The 21,835-nt window shown below is 39.9% G+C and overlaps 1 protein-coding gene across 1 annotated transcript in view; it reads left to right on the top strand.

Annotated features, from left to right (window-relative positions):
• The first annotated feature begins 537 nt into the window (after positions 1 to 537).
• The window catches only part of LOC111874209 (tubulin-specific chaperone D), a 57,688-nt gene continuing 36,390 nt past the window's right edge, over positions 538 to 21,835 (top strand). The window contains exons 1-10 of the mRNA XM_023869909.2: positions 538 to 929; positions 1,053 to 1,246; positions 6,446 to 6,581; positions 8,735 to 8,933; positions 12,995 to 13,208; positions 14,273 to 14,651; positions 15,524 to 15,663; positions 17,747 to 17,852; positions 18,684 to 18,870; positions 19,064 to 19,222. Coding sequence (XP_023725677.1) covers positions 570 to 929; positions 1,053 to 1,246; positions 6,446 to 6,581; positions 8,735 to 8,933; positions 12,995 to 13,208; positions 14,273 to 14,651; positions 15,524 to 15,663; positions 17,747 to 17,852; positions 18,684 to 18,870; positions 19,064 to 19,222 — 2,074 coding nt within the window. The 5' untranslated portion in view covers positions 538 to 569. The remainder of the gene's footprint in view (positions 930 to 1,052; positions 1,247 to 6,445; positions 6,582 to 8,734; positions 8,934 to 12,994; positions 13,209 to 14,272; positions 14,652 to 15,523; positions 15,664 to 17,746; positions 17,853 to 18,683; positions 18,871 to 19,063; positions 19,223 to 21,835) is intronic.

Raw genomic sequence — 21,835 nt, 5'->3', positions numbered from 1 at the left:
ATTGGAATATGTTTTCTCAGCTAATGAAAGGAAATATTCATTAAATGCACTTGCGATAGCTTGTGGATTGTTAGTGGACTTCCCTTCAATATTCAAACTTTGTACGTCTTCATTAACAGATTTCTTTCCTGATTCAACTTTCACAATATCCCAGGTGGTTTTAATTTTATTGTTTGATTTTAGAATTTGGCTGTTATAGTTATTCTGTTTGGCTTCTTTAATGACTTTTGACAAAATTTTACAGTATATTTTGTAGTGACTTTTTAGTCTTGGATCATTACTGTCCCTACTGGCCAAATATAGTTGTCTTTTGTGTTTACATGAAGTTTTTATTCCAATTGTTATCCAGGTGGATTTGTGTTGGTAGTATGCTTGTAACTCTGTAGATTTATTTTGTTAACTTGTATTACCGAATGACGTATCCAAATGTTACTAGAAATCTATGTTACCACCGTTACTAGCGTTACTACCAATTTACCAGGTTACGAGTCGCTGTTTTTCGTTTGTCAAAGCTGATGCACGTTACCAGCACGTTACCACCAGATTGCGAGTCGAACTTCAGTTGTAAAATGGCAGCCGATAATGTGGTGGTTGAGGAAAATTGTGATGATAATATTGGTTTGGGCTGTGCCCTAGAAATGTTTTCAGAACATGAAGAAGTGATAACTATGATAGAAAATCTAAGGACAGTATATTCATCAGAAAGGTCTGCAGAATGGGCTTACCAACGTTTCAGCTGCATTCTGAATCGATATCAAGAACAACCCCACTTGTTGGATCCACATCTCGACAGTATTTTAAATAAATTAATTAGTATTGTGCGGAATGGAGAGTCGTCAATAGAATTAAAACACGCTACTTTCAAATATCTGTATATTATAATGAAAGTCAGGGGTTACAAAACAGCAATGACGCATCTGCCACACGAGGTAAGATTTGTTTTGTGTTATGTAGTTTTGTTATTTGTTTTGACATTCCTGCTGTTAGGTTGACGTGAGCTCCAGTAAAATTCGATTTTAAAACAGTGTTACGCATTATATGTTTATATGCAGGTATCAGATATTGAACCTGTTCTTCAGCTACTTGAAAATCAGGAACCTTCCGATGTGAAAACGTGGGAAACGCGGTGTGTTTTGTTGGTATGGCTGTCCATCATCGTGATGATGCCAGTCCACATGTCTCGATTAGACAGTTTCAAACCTGAGGACAGGAGAAGAGATGAGGGTCGAAAAACTGTCATGGAAAGGTACATGCATGTTGTCTGATGTGTACTTTACTTTTTACAGGTTTATTGTTCACAAGTACCCAAGTTTCCGTGATCACCCGCTCATTCACTATACCCCACAGTTTCTTGAGATCACTGGAGACTATGGACTATGGGAACAGCTTTACAGTGTGGTGACCAACATAACCTCTCTATGGAATACAGAGTTTTATTACTTTGTCCAACTGAAATAATTCTATGTAATCCTTCAGTGGGTTTGGGCTTTATACTGTTTTGAGTATGTCTCCCCTCACCCAACAAATCATTTCTTTTTCATCTTTTTTTTCTTAACGTCTTGATTTTATTTTAAATCGTGGAGTTACTGTTAAATATTTGAACATGATGTTAATCTATGATTGAAACATTTACTTTTTATGTATATGGGCCTTTAGGAGTAAGTTAGTAACTTTTATATTCTTGGATATGATGCCAATCAAAACCTGATTCAGGATGAAATTAGGAGGATACTGAACTCGGGTCATGCTTGCTACAATTCAGTCCAGAACTTTTTGTCTTCTTTTCTGCTGTCTACAAACATGAAAATTAGAATACACAAAACTATAATTTTGCCTCTGGTTCTGTATGGATTTGAAACTTGGTCTCTGACAAGGGAGGAGCATAGACTGAGGGTGTTTGAGAACAGGGTGCTGAGGAGAATATTTGGACCAAAGAGAAATGAAGTGACAGGAGGTTGGAGAAAACTGGTTAATGAGGAGCTTCATAACTTGTACTTTTCTCCAAGTATAATTACAGTGATCAAGTCAAGGAGGATGAGATGGGCAGGACATGTAGCATGAATGGGGAGACGAGGAATGCATATAGGATATTAGTGTGAAAGCCAGAAGTAAAGAGACCACTGGGAAGACCAAGGCATAGGTGAGTGGATCTTAGAGAAATAGGATGGGATGGGATGGATTGGATTGATCTGGCTCAGGATAGGGACCAGTGGAAGGCTCCTGTGAACACAGTAATGAACCTTCAGGTTCCAAAAACACTTGAAAGTTCTTGGGTAGCTGCACAGTTGGCGGCTTCTCAAGTAGGGCTCAGCTCCATGAGTGAGTGGGGCATGCGATGCCGTGTAGTTTGGTAGATAGATGCCAGTATTTTGGAGGGACCTGTGTCAGTCACGTCCACCCCAAAGATGAAGGCAGAAGTTTCCTTCAAATGTTGGTAACTGTGTACCACCTCTTTATTAACTGTCACAACACAACAAATATCAAGGTATATTTAGGTGTTAAGTTTTCAGCCAAGCATTTCTTATTAAAATATAAATTAGCATTGCGGTTCAGTAACTTTAGTTTAGTGTTCATGTATTTATATATGCAACTTGCTTGACTAGCATTTATAATTTTCATTTCATGCATCCTGTTGTGTTACAGTATATTGTGTGACAACTGTGTGAGAAAATCAGAGGCAATGGTGCTTTATTAAAATGAAGCATCATTGTCTTGAAGTTCCCTTTTGGCCAAAATTTTGGTCACAACTTGAAGGAAAACAATTTGTTACATGGTTTAAAAGTTGCTTTTTACATAATAGCAGGACCCTCGACGTCTCACAACCCTGTGGGCCTTCACAGCCTGTTACGGGATAGCTTTACATTTTGTATCTTTTTACCTGAATTTATATACATAGTACAAACCCGCAAGTACCCACCTTGTAAGATTTTAGTGTATTGAGTCTCGGCCCTGTTTTGTGGATGTGTGATATGCCATATTCATGTCTTCTTTTTTGCCTAACATATGGGAATGTTCTCTTTTGCTGTTTTATGTGGTACCATGAAACTGGAATATTTTTGCAACTTGGACTCCATGAGTGGTTTCATAAATTATTGTATATAGAAGTCTTATGTTAAACACAATATTTTATTTCCTTACTACACTCAATGACATCCATGAGGGTGTACACTCTGATAACCAGGACCCGGATTTTGATGACCTGAAAATATTTAAAAAATGACCTATAAAATGACCGAAAAAATCCAGAAAAATGACCTAAAATATGACCCAGAAATGTAATATGCAGGGCCCGGATTTTGATGACCTGAAAATATTTAAAAAATGACCGAAAAATCCAGAAAAATGACCTAAAGGAGAAAAGAAAGAACACTTCGCTTCCATGTTATTCACATTTCAGAAAACGTATGAAGAAAAGTTCCCTAAAATGGCCAAAAATGACAAGAAATACCCTTAAAAGTCCAAAAATTTACCAAAAAATTACCTTAAACCTAAAAATGTCAAAAATGACAAAAAATTACCTATAAAATTTACATTTCTGCAACCAGCAGCTCATATCCGAGATTTATATATTTAAGAGCATCGCATAGGATACAAGGAAAAAAGATGACATGTCATCAAAATCCGGGCCCTGCTGATAGCACTTGATTGGCAGGGTAATAATGGCTTGATATTGGAGCGATAACTTGGTAATTGTGGTTTAGTGACAGACTTACTCCCTGCATTGTGCTTGTCTTTTATTTACCTGCTGCAACCTGAGTTGGGTGTTCTGATTGCTTGTACTGCCATGCAGTGTCTTAGACACTCTTGGCTTTTGGTCTATCTGATTAGGGTAAAGGTGTGAATCTGCATTTTTTGTCAACACCCAGTAGGTGGAATATCCGTTTTACTCCTGGTGATAATGAATTTGTTCCCTGGCCTTGATTGTTTTATTTGATATTTCAGTTATGTCTGTCGGAAGCCAGCTTGCCGCCTAATCCTACATAATGCATGAGAATGTGTAAGACACAGATTCTGTTGCAGAATTTATGTATAAGTGGGCTAATAGAGCCAATACAATCATTTCTAGACCATTTACCCATCCAGTGACAATGCAGTCTCATGTTGTAACCTTGGAGAAGTCATTTCAGTGCTAGGTGTGTTGATAGTTGTGGGTCCTCAAAGAATTAGTATTTAGTTGTCACTCCAGATTGGGTTTTTTTGTAGTCCCTTTCATATATGACAGGGTGATGATAAAAATTATTAAAGAGTGCTGTATTCTGGGAGGGGCACACAGTAGCATAGTTGGTTGAGGCACTATGCTTCAAGCCTGAAGGTCATGGGATTGAATCCTGATGAGGTGGATTTTTTCAATTGACCTAATCCTTTCAGCCGGACTATGGCCCTGCGGTCGACTCAGCCTCTAACAGAAATGAGTACCAGGAAATTTCCTGGGTGTAAAGGGTGGCCGGCACATAAGGCTGACAGCATTTACTGCCATCTGTGAGCTGTGTCCCACAACTGTATGGGCCTCCATGGCCTGTTACAGGGATAGCTTTACCTTACTATGTTCTGGCATGTGATGATGCATAGTCTGGTAGAGTTTTACCATGTTCCTCCAAAATGTCAGTGAATTTATACCACACTACTAGATAATTAATGCAGTGACAACCTCAGACCTTGCATAAAAGACACTCTGGTGAATGAATTCCCACAACTTCCATCTTCATTTCACTTATATGGAAATTAATGGAAGTTAAGTAGGGTGTGTCACAGCAAGATCAAGTGTGAAGCTGTAATGATTTATCCATTTGAACTCACTGCAGGAGTTGTTAAAGTTTGAGAACTGACACTGTGGATCATTTCCACACTTGAAGGTGGACTGGTGAGACATTTTGATTGAACTGCATGTTGGTAAGTTGAAAGGGAAGTACTCGAGTGAAGTGTAAGGAATAATAATGGCAACAACAACAACAACAACAACAACAACAACAATAATGCTTCATAATTGATGCAGGAGAAACAGTTGCTACTTTTTAAAACCATGTACCTCTTAGTGTAGTTGGTATAGCGACTGGCTGTGGGCTGGACGACCAAGGGGTCGTAGCCTGAGTCCCAGTAAGGCCAAGAATTTTCTCATCTCCACGTCATCCAGACTGGCTCTGGGGCCTACCCAATGGGTACCGGGGACTCTTTCCCCAAGGGGTGAAATGCCAGGGGCACGAAGGTGACCACTCACCTCCAGCTAGTGCCGAGGTCAAGAAAACGTGGATCTATACATCCACTCCCCCATACACCTTCATGGCGTATTGCTTAATTAGTTAAGTACAGGGACAACTTTACCTTTTACCTTTGCCCACTGCTCTGTCCTCCTTACATTCATTGTTAACCATGTTGTGCCTTAAAGTTGGTGTCATGCTCATCCTGATCTGTGCTGACAGTAACCTAGAACCCAGACTTGGAGTGGATGCATTCTCTTGTAAGAACAAGATTATTTTCACCATCTCAGTTTGGTTGAAATAGGATAATAATGAAGCCAGACAGATTTGTGTACTGCTTAATGTGTGAGTCATGCTACTGTGGGCTCCTGGTAAGCCTTTCATACACAGAGTTATGACATTGTTAGGGATAAGAGAATGCAAAAATGTATGCTGGATGTCGTTGGCCTCAGTGTACACCAGGTTCCATATGCACAGGTGAACACTGTAATGACATGTGAGAAGTATTTAGTACTATATGTGTATCTCGTTTTGAAAGGAAGAGAGGCCTTTTGGGAGTTGGCCACATTTCGTCCAGTATATCTGCTCTTTTTATATACTAAACAGGGATCTCAAGTCTGTCCTCAGAAGCATTGTAGTCTGTGCCAGATCTTTCCATTTTGTTTGTACTTATTAATTTGAGTACATTGTAAGAAGTAATTTTTTTTAATATGCTTAATGGGGTGTGGAATGAACTGGGTTCACTCGGCATGGCGGCCACAGACTGGCCTATTGTAGCCTGCCCCGCGTGAATATGATGAAGGAGAATTTGATGGAATGAAGACTGGCAGGGGAAACCGAAGTAATCGGAGAAAACCAGTGCCACATTGTCCACCACAAATCCCACTTGACCTGACCTGGGATCGAACCCAGGCCGCTGCGGTGGGAAGCCAGCAACTAACTGCTTGAGCTATAGCATGGCCCTTGTAAGAAGTATCTAGTATCTTGTAAGATTTGAGGCTTTCACGGCGGTGACTATGAAGAAAGCAGTCTTCTGGGATTTGGCACCGTGTATATGTGGTGTTAACCGACGTTTCGGAGGAACGTATCGCCCCCATCTTCAGGGTTGAAGAAAAAGTATAAGTAAATCTGCAAGCGACAACACCGTGAGACACGGTCAAACATCTAGTATCTTGTCTGACAACTGTGAGCAGACTTAGTAGTTGTGGAATTGCATTGTATAATTTATATCTCTGTTTTGTTCTGAATAGGATTCTTATTGCATGCAAGACGTATGCATTTAGTAATGATCAGTTTGGTGTGGCTGCATTTTTGTCTTCACACTTCCTGACTCGATCTGATGTGAAGGAAACTCACCTACCTGTGTTCCTTGACTGGGCATGTAATGTAAGTGAACATTTCTCCTATCTGAAATACTTTTAAAACAAGAAAGCCATATGTTGCGAGCTGGATTTGAGGTAATCACAGCGGTGACTATGGACAGTACTATCTTCTGGGACGTGAGGCCATATAATCCAGTAGAAAATCACCCGAAACATTAGTCAACTTCTGTTAGACCGCACAGCATCACATTGCAGAAGATAGTACACTTCACAAGTTCAGATTTCTTTTTCAATCTCATTACAGTTTCAAAATGCACTTTATTTTGTCTCGGTCGTTCTGCCTTGCTGTTTCTGGCATTCATATTTTGGCTTACTGTAATAAAGGAGTTTCTTCTTTATTGCTACTTGGGTGGGACTAAGTCCCTTGTACTGTGGCCACTTCTGGCCTATTGTACCAGCCCCAGATGATAGGTGAGGGTGATTGTGGAGCAGTTGGTGGAATGAAGATTGGCAGGGGAAATCGAAGTACTCGGAGAAAACCTGCTCCAGCGCCACTTTGTCCACCACAAATCCCACTTGACCAGACCCGGGATCAAACTTGGGCCGCCGCGGTGAGAATAAAGGTGTAAGTATTTGTATATACTGGGTCCCTCTCTCCACTGAGTCTGCCATTCAAATTGCATTAAATGTAAATAAACAGGGTCCCACAAACTGCATGCGTATTCTGTGACCATCTGCCAAGCATACATTACACTTGAATATCAGTTGCTTGCTCTGTGTGCCAGTAGTGAAAATTGTGTTATTGTCTGTGTTACCAAAGAAAATTTGTAAGATGTTACTAAATTTTAGCTGCTCTAGAGTGAAGTAACATAATTTTGTTAAGTTTTCCCAGTGTGTAGTTGTCAGTCAGTTTAATAAAACAAGTATGTAAATTGCATCTGCTCTTTGAGTGATGGTGCCCTGTTTTTTGTGTTTAGAAAGTTACTAGAATCTGTCTTCAACATACTTAAGTATTCACATGCCACTGGGAAATTCAAACATGCATACAGAAGGTTTGTCTTCCCTAATATTGCCTGCACAAGATGGTATAATATACCCAGGTTTGTAGAGTAGACGGACGCAATTGAGGGTATGTGCAGTGGTCAAAACAGTTCATTCAGAAAGCAGTTAGGCTACAGAATGAGTGGCTAAGGAATTGAGGTTTGATTCTCTGCTGGAGTAAAAGATTTTCTCTTCTTGATAGTGTCCCTACTGGCTCTGGGGCACACTTCCCTTTACAGTGGGTACTGAGGACTCTTTCCTCTGGTGTAACGTGGCAGGGGCATGAAGCTGACTACTCAGCACCATTTAATGCTGAGGTTAAGAATAGAGGAGCTGTACCTCTCCCATAAATTTTCATGACATGCTTAATTAATTTATTAAGTACACAGATAACTTTACCTTTGCCTGCAATGGCCTGGTACATGTTATCGTTCCAAATGATACTGCTTGTATGTTTTAATATCATTTATACTGCTAGTAGATGGGTTTATAACATTTCGCCATACAAATTTCGTGTATCCATTAGATTACAATGGTTTGTCACCCAATTTCTGTTTGTTATAGCTGTTTATTGTTAAAATTGCTATAGAGTCATTCTATACAAAGTCAGCAAATGCATGATGGTAGCTGAATTTTTTATTTATTGCCTGTTTATGGGCAGCTGTGACCTAATTAAAATCACAAAAGAGTGTGCCAGTACAAATATTTTTTTTGGACATTATCCATTGTCCTGTCTTTACCTAAAAACACTGTCCTGTTTATTTTTCAAAACACAGCATTTCGGAGAATGGATTCTGTCTTCGTCTTCAGGTAAATCTACTCAGTTGGACCCAATCGATAGAGACGGAGACAGAAGCCAGTCTCAGAAATGGCGTGTTTTGAAAAATAAACAGGACGGTGTTTTTAGATAAAGACAGGATGATGGATAATCAAAAGGAAGCAGAACTCTTCATTACAGTTATGTATTTATACTAGTTAAAAATTTATCCACCAGATGTCAATGTAATATTTGCCAATGTCAAAGATGGCCATGGTAGAGCAAAGCAAACTTAATGAACCACTAAGACGAGTGAAGATACTCTCCCATGTATTTATGCACCTTGGTGAAACCATGTATATGCACTTACAGATGTGAACGGTTTAAATAAACCACAAGATGTATGTTGTTTATTTCAGAAGATTGTGTCCTCTGACAGTACACTATTTGCACAGTGTGGGTCTCTGGCAGCAGTCGCATCGATTTTGAAGCATGGGAAGAGGGAGGATTTGCTTTCTCATGCTCACTCACTGTTGAAATGTATTCTAGCAAGCAAGTACCGGGATAACCCCAGTATCTTGATCAGGAAATTTGGTGTTAAAGTCATACAAAGAATAGGTAAGATATGATTAAAATAATTTAGTTATCTTCCATATATTCAGACATGGCTGGCTGTGTGCAGTTAACTCTTAATGTCAAGAACTAAATCTGCTACCATGGCACTGGTGGCTAGATTTGAACTTCGAAGCAATTTGATTTATATTTTAAGCAGTGTGATGCTGAACCTGCTGCAGCCTACCAAACCATTGTGTGCACCACAAGCACAATAAAGGTTGATAAGCACAGGTTGAGTGTATGTAGCACTTGCATTCAGTATACATGCAGTTCAGTTGTTTGACAGATCACAGGGTATCCTGCTAAAGATTTTTCACGATTTTCTTGTTCTATACAAATTCCTGGATAGCCCCTTGGAACAGGCCAAGACCACATCTTTCCCACTGAACAAGTTAGCTCAAGAGGTATTGCTCCTGGCTTGTGTTTAGGATGTGCACAATTTAAATATTGGAATGAGGTTTTGTGTAGTTTTCCTCAGTTTTTTCAGGCAGATGCTCATAGTGCCTTGAAACAGGCCACACACTTTCCAACTCTTCATTTGTTAATCATTCTGAAATTTAGTGCTCTGTGTGTGCGTGCAGACGTGCATGGATATGGGTGTGTGTCTCAGTTACTTATAGGGTCACTAAATAAATTTCCTCCATGGTCTTCCTGGTTCACCATACATAGTCATCCCAGTTGATTTTAAATAATGTTTACAATTTACATGTTATTATTAAAATTGATACTGTAATGTGACTCACTCACATTTAATAAATTGATAACTCTGGCTGATATATCTTGTGTACTTTTTTTTTTCAAAGTAATCATCACACATTTCATGAGGTTCTCTTTAATACGTGGAAAAGTGGAAATTCAAAAAGTATCGAACCTTTGGTCGGCAGAAATGCATTTATTGATTTGGAGGTACAAAACCCTAATCCCCTTCAACATAGTGTCCTTGGTAATGCACACACTTCTCCCAGCGCTTCCGCCATTGTTGGAAACACTTCTGGAATGAGTCTCTTGGAATGGTGATCAGCTGGGCCATCGCATTCCGCATGATGTCTTCTCTTGACTCAAATTGGGTTCCTTTAAGCGGCATTATCAGCTTGGGAAATAGCCAAAAGTCACACGGAGCCATGTCGGGGGAGGAGGGAGCCTGACGAACCACAGGGATGTTGTGTTTGGCAATGAAAGTCTGAATCAGATGCGCAGAATGGGCGGGTGCGTTATCGTGATGGAGCTGCCAAGTTTTTGCTGCCCACAGATCTGGTCGTTTGCACCGCACGGCATCACGAAGGGGACGAAGGACCTCCTGGTAGTATTCCTTCGTGATGGTTTGGCCTTGTGGTGCGTACTCATGATGCACAACCCCACGGGAGCCGAAGAAAACGGCCAACATGACCTTGACATTGCTGCGGACCTGCCGTGCTTTTTTTGGCCTCGGGGATGTTGGATGTTTCCACTGTGACGACTGCATCTTGGTTTCTGGGTCGTACCCATAAACCCACAACTCATCGCCTGTGATCACGGTGTTGAGAAAGTTGGGGTTACTGTTTGCATTGTCCAGCATGTCCTGTGCGATTTCCAGGCGGCGTTCCTTCTCCTCCATTGTTAGCAGTTTCGGTATGAATTTCGTGGACACTCTCCTCATGCCCAAATCCTCGGTCAAAATTGAATGTACTGATCCAATGCTTATCCCTATCTTGTTCGCAAGTTCTCGGACTGTGATACGACGGTCCTCCATGACCAAAGTCCGCACTTGCTCAATGACATTCTCATTTCGGCTTGTTGAGGGTCTGCCTGAACTCGGTTCGCTGTCCATTGATGTGCAGCCATCTTTGAGGCGGTTGTACCACTCCTTTATCTGTGAGTTGCTCATGGCATCGTCCCCAAAAGCCTGTTGAATCTTGCGAATGGTTTCCACTTGGGTATCGCCAAGCTTTTGGCAAAATTTGATGCAATATCGCTGCTCATGTTGTTCCGTCATCTTACACCTTACTGGCATCCGATGAGTGCTTACTACACATCCTCACTCATAGGCCGACTGCCAGCGACTGACACTTTCTGCGGGCGGGAAATAATTCACGACTGCACATGAATGTCCCCTCCACATCTCCACCGAAGGGAGCCTCCTGCGCTTCATTGGTTTACGCGGGAAAAAGAAGGTTCTATACTTTTTGAACACACCATGTAGTTATTACAGTTAATTTGGATCCTGCTTCTGGAAGTGGGACAATTCAAAAAACTGTACTGTGTACCCAGTATAGCCTCTGGATGATAAGATGTCTGTAAATTTACATGCATAAAATTTTGACTTATACCTCTTCCTCATTTTCTCTCATTAAGAAGAGATAGGCCGAGAGTGTTTGAGAATGGGGTTCTGAGGAGAATTTTTGGACCTAAGAGTGAGGTAGTAACAGGCGGCTGGAAAAAGTTGCATAATGACTGGCTTCATAAGCTGTACTGTTTGCTAGATATTGCTAGGATTATCAAATCAGGGCCGATAAGTTTGGGGGAGGGAAGGGGGGTGGGCATGCATGGAAGAGAAGAGAAGTGCATGCAGAATTCTGGTCAGGAAATATGAATGAAATAATCCACTTAGAAGACATAGGTGTAGGTGGTAGGATAATATTAAAATGGNAAATTTAAATGGCCGGCTGAATATATTACCGCAGGAGCCGCGGCCGCGGAATTTAAATGACCACGTCAAAGGGTTAAATGGATCTTATTCATCATCATCATCATCATCATCACTGGCATGACAACCCTTTGTGAGCCCTGGCCTTCCTCAGGATTGCTCGCCATTCTTCTCTATTCGATGCTACTCCTCCAGTTCTTTACACCCAAACTTCTTATGTCCTGCCACACACATTCTTCCCATATCAATCTTGGTTTTCCTACTCTCCTATTTCCTTCTGGTTTAGTTTTAAGCATTTTCTTAATCATTCTATTCTCTCTGGCACGTATTGTGTGTCCAGCCCATTCAAGCCTTTTCACCTTTATAAATCCAATAATGTCTGGTTCATTAAACAGATTGTATAGCTGATGGTTATACCTCTTCCTCCATATTCATTTTCTTCCAGTGGTCCAAAGATATATCTCAGGATCCTCCTTTCAAATATACTTAACAGTCTTTCATCCGATCTTGACAGTGGCCAGGTCTCAGAGGCATAAGATAGCACTGATCATATTTTATACATCATAATTTTGGTTTTCCTGGGTATTAGTTGGGATTTCAGGTGTTTCCTAAGGCCATGGAGACATTTATTTGCTGCAAGTACACACTTTTTTATTTCATCACTTATCATTTTTACAGTTAACTTCTGATCCAAGGTAAGTATAACTACCTACAACCTCAAATTTGTATGAGCCAATTTCAATATATGCAGGTCCATTAGCAAGTCTTTCTTGGTTACCGGCATGTACTTTGTTTTATTTTGGTTAATTTGTAGATTCATCTTTTTTGCTGCTCTTTCCAATTTAAGAAAAGCTCCTCTCATAGATTTTTGTGTTCTACCAATTATATCAATATCGTCTGCAAATGCCAAAATTTGAACAGACTTATAGAATTTAAATGGATCTTAAAGAAATGAAATGGGAATGTAGGGACCGGACTTATTTGGCTTAGAAGAGGGGCCAATGGCAGGCAGTTGTAGACATAGGAATGAACCTTTGGGTTCTATAAAATGCAGAACCTTTTTGACCATCTGATGAACTTTTAGGTGCTTGGAAAAATGTTGGCTATATTTAGTTATATTTTTTAAGGTAATATCTAATGAACTGTTGGCACTAGAAGCATGGCATTTTGTGTTGATATAGATCACAAACAAACTTCCACATTTTATGCAAAACTTTTTTTTTATTTATGTTTACACACAATGAAAGTGCCATACTTTGAAGTGTGTGTGTGTCATGTGTAATATAGCGTGAATTTATTTTAATAGAAGTCATTCACTAAATTAAACAGTTATTCACCTCACCATGTATACTGAAGCCCTTGAAGGAAAGTGTGTGTCGTATGTTGTTCTCAGAAATTCTCACTTTGCTTTTGGATTCTGATGTTATGCTGTTGTCCAAAGGTCTAACATTCCTAAAGGTGCGTGTGGCGGCATGGCGTTACGAGCGTGGTAGCAGGTCACTTGCTGCAAATCTCACTGCAGTGCATCCTCTGCCAGTGAACCCAGTACCCCAGAAAGAAGAAGAAATGAATGAGGACTTTGAAATACCTGATGATGTTGAAGAGGTGATAGAAGAACTGCTGCAGGGACTCAGAGATTCTAATACTGTAGTTAGGTAGGCCTTCCAGTATACCTTCACTTCTGTCACTGTTAGTGGACACTGCAGTGCAGTGGTTAGGATTTCTGCTTCATATGCAGGAGGTGTGGGATTTGAATCCCAGCCAAGTAATTTGATATCCTGACAGGTTTTTTTTTGTGGTTTTCCTGAGTCCCTCCAGAAAAATGCTGTTATAACTAACTGGTCAACTCCATGGAGCTGAATCCCTGAGAAGATGCCAGTCATTCAGCTACTGAAGAATTTCTCAACATTTTGTGGAACCTCATAGTTCATTACCACGTTCACAAGAACTTGCCACTGGTCCTTGATCCTCAGCCAGGTGAATCCAGTCCATACTACCCCACGCTGTTTCTGTAAGATCTGTTTTAATATCAGACACATTGTGTTTCTTCCTAGTGGTCTCTTTCCTGCTTTTCCCACCAAAATCCTATATGCATCCCTTTACACACTTCATGCTTGTTTCCTGCATGGCCAACTCTTTGATCCTGAAAGATGGAGGCATACGTACCTCTGAAGTGATGGTCAAGTTACACTGGACTGCATGTTGATACATCCTAGAAGATAGAACTCTCCCATTTTGTTGATTACAGAAATAAAATCAGAAAATTGTATCATCAGTCATCAGAATTATTGTAATAAGACATAATGGGAAATGGCGATATGTATCATTACCATTCAAGTAAACCATTCCTTGTCCTTGACACTGTTTACATATTGCCATATTGACCCTTCATCATATACCCATCGTATACACACAACGCAGAACATGAAATTTTTTATATATATCTGTCGTTTTGGAAANTCCATCCCCACCATTAGCCCGGATAATCGAGAGTTGACTGTAACTACTAATGTGGTATGATATGAACCCACTAGGTATACTTTATCTTGCATCTGNATGAGCAGTGGCTATTAGCTTCTTAATTCAGGCAAATATATACATAACTACTAATGTGGTGTGATATGAACCCAGTAGGTATACTTTATCTTGCATCTAATTGATGTAGCTAAAGAAACCTGAAGAACCCATCACAAGAGGTATGATTTATGTTAAATTTTAGGTGGTCATCTGCAAAAGGCATTGGGAGAGTAACAGGACGGCTTCCTAAGGAATTGGCAGATGAAATTGTGGGTTCAGTTCTTGAACTGTTCAGTCCACGAGAATCCAATGGGGCATGGCATGGCGGATGCTTGGCTCTGGCAGAGTTGGGTCGCAGGGGACTTCTTCTGCCGCAGCGGCTGGGAGAAGTGGTACCACTCATACTTAAAGCTCTGATGTATGATGAACAAAAGGGCTATGGCGCAGTGGGGGCCCACATTCGTGATGGTGCATGCTATGTCTGTTGGGCATTTGCTAGAGCATATGACCCAGCTATTCTGCAGCCTTTTGTGAAAGATATTGCAGGAGCTTTGTTAGTGGTGACAGCGTTCGACAGAGATGTAAGCATTTAATTGCAAATTCAGTTTTCTTAGAGATATGGAGTTGAATGTTGAAGCATTTAGTAATGTGTAAGTTGAATGAGAATATCAGTTACAGAAGGTGATGAAATTAGCATTAATAGTGCATAGGAAGGTATCACATGAAGAGATTTGAGATATCACACAGTTTTGTAGCTAAAATCATGGTTTTGTAAAAAGTGCTTTATATACTAAAGTGATTTAAGTAAGTCTAGAAGCAGTGGCTGTCAATCACAATGGCCGCGCGGTCTAAGGCATGAACCATCTTCACCTGCTCAAACACCGGGATTGTGGGTTCCAATCCCACTTGAAACATGGATGTCTGTGTGCATTTATTCTGTGTTTGTATTATTCTGTGTGTAGGTAGGGGCCTTCCATCATGCTGATCCCTCATCCAAGGAGTCCTACCTGGCTCTATATAGATTAAAAAACTGAAAAAGCAGCCAAGGTCCACAAGGGCTGTAGAGCCATAAATAGATGGAAGGAATTGCTGCAGTTTTGCAACCAAATAAATGAATTAGATTAATTGTGTTACACTAAAAGGAGGAACTAGCTGGGGTTTGAAAAATAAAAGGGGTATCTGCAGGGCATATCAGTGAGAAAGAAACAAATAGTAAAAACACAAATATCTCGAATTTGTATAAGTGAATTAAAGGAAGGATGAGAATAGTGACCTTGTGCATTCCTTGGTATTGTGACAGAAATTTCTTTTTCCATAATACTAAAAATACTGATATTTTCCTGAAAAGTCACTGGGCATTGAACTGTAACTGCAGCAGCCACAGTAGTGTAAGTAACTGTGCTGACTGCTGACTGATCCTTTTCAAGTTTTGTGGTTCAATTTTATTTTATAGCTCAAATGTCGAAGAGCAGCTTCAGCTGCATTCCAGGAGAATGTTGGAAGACAGGGGACATTTCCTCATGGTATTGAGATTGTAACTGCTGCAGACTACGTCTCTGTGGGCGTCAGGACTAATGCTTTTCTCAATGTCAGGTCGGTTTTCTTTCTCTCTCTTTCATAATGAAACAGTAAATGCAGCCAATTTAACCTCAAAAAGAGGAACTGTAGAATAGACTAGAGTAATAGGAATTGGTTGAGATTTATTTTTATGTAAACATGACATTTTGTATCAGTAATATCTGTCAGAATTGATGAATTATGAGTTAATGCAATGTTTCTAAGATTGTACTGTTTAAAAATGTTGTGTTTGGTTTCATGTGAATTTCAAGGTTTCCCTCTCCTACTTGCATGCATGGAAGAAGTTTATTTTTGCCTGATGTCTAATGATATGACTTTGATTACTGCTGTATATGGTCCCTTCACTGTGGCACATCACAGAAGGCAATAAACTTCATATTGAGAGGACATCACATCTCACATGAAATCCCATGTTTAGATCGAGAATAAACAGAGTTTGTGGCTATACACATATTTACAAAGTAGGTGATGCCTGTCAGATTTCTAAATAAATTCCATACAAATCATGATATGGACTCTGTTTGCCACACAGCACTCCCACATTATTTTGGGGCCAAAATTATTTTAGGGCTGTGTTAAGTTTATTGGTTTAAGAGAAGATAGAGGCAAAATGTGTATAATTGAGTGAGGAAAGCATTTTGTGTTACATTAGGTTGATGCTGAGAAAATGGTAATCAGTATTGTCATGTGTTTATTGACTGTAGATGGGGGTTGGATTGATGTTTCTGGAACATAACATTGCTTCATTAATGCAATGTGTAGAACCAATTACAGGTGTTCTCTTGGCTGACATTCCCTTAATTAGTGATGCAATTCCTTTAAGTTGTTTGTGAATAAAATCAATATTACACCCTAATATGCATGAATCATGTCACCATTTGTTGTAACTAGCCTCTAAAATATACTCTTTCTCGTAAATAATTTTATTGTGAGTATTCTAATAAGGAATGGTATTCCCTGTCATAAGTCTATAGCAAATGAGACTGATTTATTAACCTTTATGGGACGGGCCATTTAAATTCTGATAGTGGCAGCGGGATGGAGTTAATTTAAATGCCCTTGATTCCAAAAAAAAATTTTCCCAATTTTGAGCGCTTGTCCACAAAAATGCATAAAGCTTCTGCACAATACATTTCTGCAGCATAAATGCATGGTGCTGAGGCACTGTCTGTGTTTTTTATCTGGCAATAGGAGAGAATGTTTATGTACTGCACAATCTCCAGTCATGTAGGCTTCCTAGGCTTCCTGTGTACCGGAGTGTGGGCGAGTTCTTATCCTACATTGCCTTATGAAACTCTGTTTGTTTATTCACGTATGTCAGACTATCCACACAGAGGCAGTTCTTGGAATATCACCTCATATCACTAGCTTCCATGTCCCCTCAGAATAAACTGTAACGCATTCTGAATGGTGTGATTTACGAGCGGCCTCTCAATTTCGTAATCTTCAATGCGAAAAGGGGCCATGGTGCATAGTTGAAATTTGCGATGTTTTATAAGCGTTATGAATAGATTACACCACTTGCCATCACTGGTTTACTTCCTGCTAATACGAGACTAACATTGCGTCTGTGTGCTTCGCGTGGAAACCATAGTTAATTATGGACAAAGTGCATGAATTGCGACGTCAGACTCTGCATTCAGTGACATGCAACATTCAGTTAGATGATGCAGGAGCGAAGACAGTCTACTCATAAAGCTGGTGTCCAAAAATAATATAAGTAGAACAAGAATTTCTATCTTAAAATTAGATTTTAAAACACTGTGCGCACGCGTGGACTGCGCATACCCATACGGTGTCTTTTGGCCACTCGGCTTTACTTTAAAGGTCCCCATACGGTGTCTTTCAGCTCATAAAGGTTAATATTTTCAGTTTATCTGCTTTCAACAGGCCATTTTATGGTAAATAAATAAATAAACAAATTCCCTACTGATGATCACTGGAGAGTCTGTTTATTTATATTGGGGAAGCAAAATGGACTTGGTTATTCAAACTTATTGTGTAGTGTAGTTTTATTCTTAATGTCACAGAAGTGACATTATGTGTACAGCCCTGTGGTAGAAGATAACTTTTAATGATGCAAGACCTTCATTTTCAGTGTGTATATTGCTCAGTTCGAAGAATACACATTGCTCCTTATCAATCACTTAATAGACAGGAAGGTTGGACACTGGGACATAGTCATCAGGGAGCTTACTGCAAAGGTTAGGAAGTTACTTCCATATATGTAAGTGTATCTGTGCATAGATAAGCTAGTAAAACATAATAAATCATAACTTGTATTTTTAGACTGACCATATGTGGAGTCATGTCTTTGATTTTGTAAAAGGGTCTCAACCATTGGACAGATCTTCATAAAATTTGATATAGGAAACTTTTATTAAAAGCTGTTTGGCGAGCTGAATTGTCAACCTTATTGATCCATAATTGAATTACTGTGTACACCATCTGGTGCTGAGATTGAGAATGGTGATATTATACATCAAGTCTTCATGGCATAGAGCTTAATAAATACAGAGATTTCACCTTTTTACCTAAGCCTATAAATGGACTTCTCCATTTATCCCGTGGACTGTGCCACAGAATTTGTTAAAATTTGGTATGGGAGGCTTTCACAAAATTGATTGAGCCATAATAAAGCCTTGTTTTCGTTGCAGCGTTAGTGGACTTTTCATTTATTCCATAAACTGTTCCACAGATTTTGTTAAAATTTAGTATGGGCAGCTTCCACTGAAAATAATTTTCCGGTTTCAATTTTTAGACATATTCATAATATAGCCCAATGTACACATGACCACAGATCAGGTTTTTTCTTTTTCACATATCCTATAAACTTTTGCACAGTTTTATTTAATCTGATGTTAGAGAGTTTCAGTAATATATATTTTATTATTCCCTTTTTAATTGTGTTGAATATGAAACTTGAAAAGTCACCGTTGATGATTTGTGTAGTATGTGATGGAGTACTTCCTTCGTAGTGTTGCTGAAACGTGTTATGTGAATTATTTATTCTCATATTAATATATGTCGGACAGGCACTTCACAACCTGACACCAAAGGCTTCAACATACATGGCTGAGACTGTTCTTCCTGTCCTCTTGGATAAAACATCTACAGTTGATCTGAACACTTGCCATGGTTCTGTTCTGGCCATCGCTGAAATTCTTCATGCCTTAGCTATTGTGGCTGAACAGTCTGATTGCACTGTACAGGATGTCATTGGTAAGTTGTTATTTTTTAGCACATGAAACCAGAAATGTGAGAATGCATTTGTTCAACTGGGTGTTCTAGGAAAGTATTCTTATTAAAATAAAATAATTTTGCTGTGTTTATCATAAGTAAATTGATGGTATATATATATAAACTTGAAAACAAATTTGTCATTACAGTAGACCTCTGCTCTATTTTTTTGTAGGTGTGAAAATTATGGAGCAGGTTCGGGATCTGGTCCCTACATTTAGGCAACGCCAGCAGTTCCGTGGCCTTGGAGGTGAACTCATGAAACAGGCCTGCTCACTTCTCATAGAAAAGTGTTCCCTGGCAGTCATGCCTTTCCATAACCATCCAATTATCAGTAAGTTAGAGTGCAATTTTAATGTTTTTGGTTTCTTTTAGCATTTTGCCATTTGCTTTATATCAGTAAAAATCTTGTGTTCATTGATTATGAAATGGCAAGTTCTGGGAAGAAGCAATGAAATTATGTAACAGGTGAAATCCATATTTGTAAGAACTGGTGGATTTTGGTTCTGCTTTGTCCTGAAAAGTGAGTTTGTGAAAATTAACCCTCAAAAAGGCCCTGTTCCTTCTAATGTTGTAAAACATGAAGTGTATTGCTACTGGATTGCTCAGCATACTCTTTGACCCTCATGATGGAGGCAGTAGGTTCCTATATAAAATTTGCTTAGTGGGGGTTGGGGTCCAACTGGGTCCACTCGGCACAGCGGCCACAGATTGGCCTATTGTAGCCTGCCCCAGGTGATTATGATGATGGAGAATTTGGTGTAATGAAGATTGGCAGGACAAACCAAAGTACTTCGAGAAAACCCACCCCTGCTCCACTATGTCCACCACAAATCCCACTTGACCAGACCCGGGATCAAACCTGGACCGCCACAGTGGGAAACCAGCGACTAACCGCTTGAGCTATGGCACAGGCAGGTTCCTACATGACTTGGTACACTTCTACCAGACTACATGATACCACATCCCAGAAGACACTATGCTTCAAAATTACTTCCATGACAAGTTCAAATTTCACATAGTAAAACATATAGAATCAGCCACTAAATTGAGTGCATCTACAGAAATGAACACATTTTGTGGTAACAGTGGAAGAGAAAGTGAAGGCCATGTCATCATCATGTATCACACCAATGCTGAGTTTAGAACTCAAAGCTCTGATAAGATGTTTGGATCAGGTTAGTTTTCAGTTGCACTAGTCAGGCAGTGAGTCACAGATTGGATCAGGTCAGTTTTCAGTTGCACTAGTCAGGCAGTGAGTCACAGATTGGATCAGGTCAGTTTTCAGTTGCACTAGTCAGGCAGTGAGTCACAGATTGGATCAGGTCAGTTTTCAGTTGCACTAGTCAGGCAGTGAGTCACAGATTGGATCAGGTCAGTTTTCAATAGCACTAGACAGGCTGAGTCACAGATTCATTCCCCCCTTTTTATCTTCCATGTAGCATAGTTAGTATAGTGGCTGGCTATGTGTTGGACAACTGAGGGGTCGGAGATTGAGTCCTGGTAGGGCCAAGACTTTTCTCCAAGGCTACCAGACTGGCTGTGGGGCCCACCCAACCTCCTGTTCAGTGTGTACTGGGGGCTTTTTCCCCGGGCGTAAAGCAGCAGGGGCGTGAAGCTGACCACTCACCTCCAACAAGTGCTGAGGTCAAGAAAATGTGGATCTATACATTCACTCCCCCATACACCTTAATGGTATAGTGCTTAATTAATTAAGCACAGGGATAACTTTACCATATGCATACTGTGAAAAGTAATGTAGCCCACTGATACGAGAGGAAGAGTTGGATTACGAGAGTTATTCTTTGCGTCTTTTGTGAATGGCTGGACATATCAGACTCTGAAGTTTGTTAATTAGTCTTCAAGAACCTCTATATGAAAACGAGCCCAATCATTTGTGTGACATGAGTTCCGAGTTGGAAAGTTTGGTTGGCTTAAAATGTTCTCTCATGGCGTGGGAAATGTTTATGATTTTTGTGTGAGAGCATGAAAATTTGTTACTTTTTTCTTCCTTGATGGTAAAATTTATGAATGGGTTACCCAGCAAGTTAAAAAATTAGCTTCTTATTAACAAATAGACTGGTTTGCTTTAAAGTGGGAGAGCGCTGATGCTAGGGAAATTCAAGCATATTATAGCTTACTAATTTACATGTGTTTGATTGAAGTCCTAGACGTGAGTTACTACTTTCAAGGAAATTTTATTATGTGCTGTATTGCAAAAGAAGTAATGACTCTTTGATTATACGTGGGGCAATCCAAAAGTTTCTGAAATTTGAATTTTGCTTGCGAATGGTTATGAGAACATTGAAATACCGCTAGATGTCTCCTCACAAGTCCTTCTTGAATCAGTGTGGCAAGCGGCATCGAGTTGAGTGGTTGGGCTTATTGTTGGTGAATGTATTTCCATTGTTGTGTTTCTGTGAGTTTGCGGTTTTTCGATGGCTGACCTGAGAGAGCAGCATGTCTGTATAAAGTTTTGTTTCAAACTTGGGGAAACCGCTGCAGAAAAGCACCAAATGTTGAAGCAAGCTTTTTGTGAAAACAGTTTAGGCCAGACACAAACTTACAACTGGTATAAGCGTTTTAAAAATGGCCGAACATTGACTGATGATGACGATCGTTCGGGATGGCCGTCAACAGGCAAAACACCAGAAAATGTCGCAAAAGTTAGGGATCTGATTCTGCAAGATCGTAGACTGGCCATCCAAGGCCTCTAACACCTTGGGACTAAGTTATGGTATATGTGAGCAAATTTTGTCAGAGGAACTGAACATGAGGAGGATTGCGACGAAGTTTGTGCCACGACTGCTGCAAAATGAACAGAAGCAGCGTCGCTTGGAAGTCTGCAGGGAACTTCAGCAACATCTTCAAGAGGATCCAAACTTTCTTTCGAAGGTTGTCACTGGTGACGAAAGTTGGGTTTATGGTTACGACCCTGAAAGCAAGC

The sequence above is a fragment of the Cryptotermes secundus genome, unplaced genomic scaffold (genome assembly GCF_002891405.2).
Source record: "Cryptotermes secundus unplaced genomic scaffold, Csec_1.0 scaffold133, whole genome shotgun sequence".
Classification (NCBI taxonomy): Eukaryota; Metazoa; Arthropoda; class Insecta; order Blattodea; family Kalotermitidae; genus Cryptotermes; species Cryptotermes secundus.
Note: the sequence above shows the minus strand (reverse complement) of the source record. Positions and strands in the feature narration are given on the sequence as shown.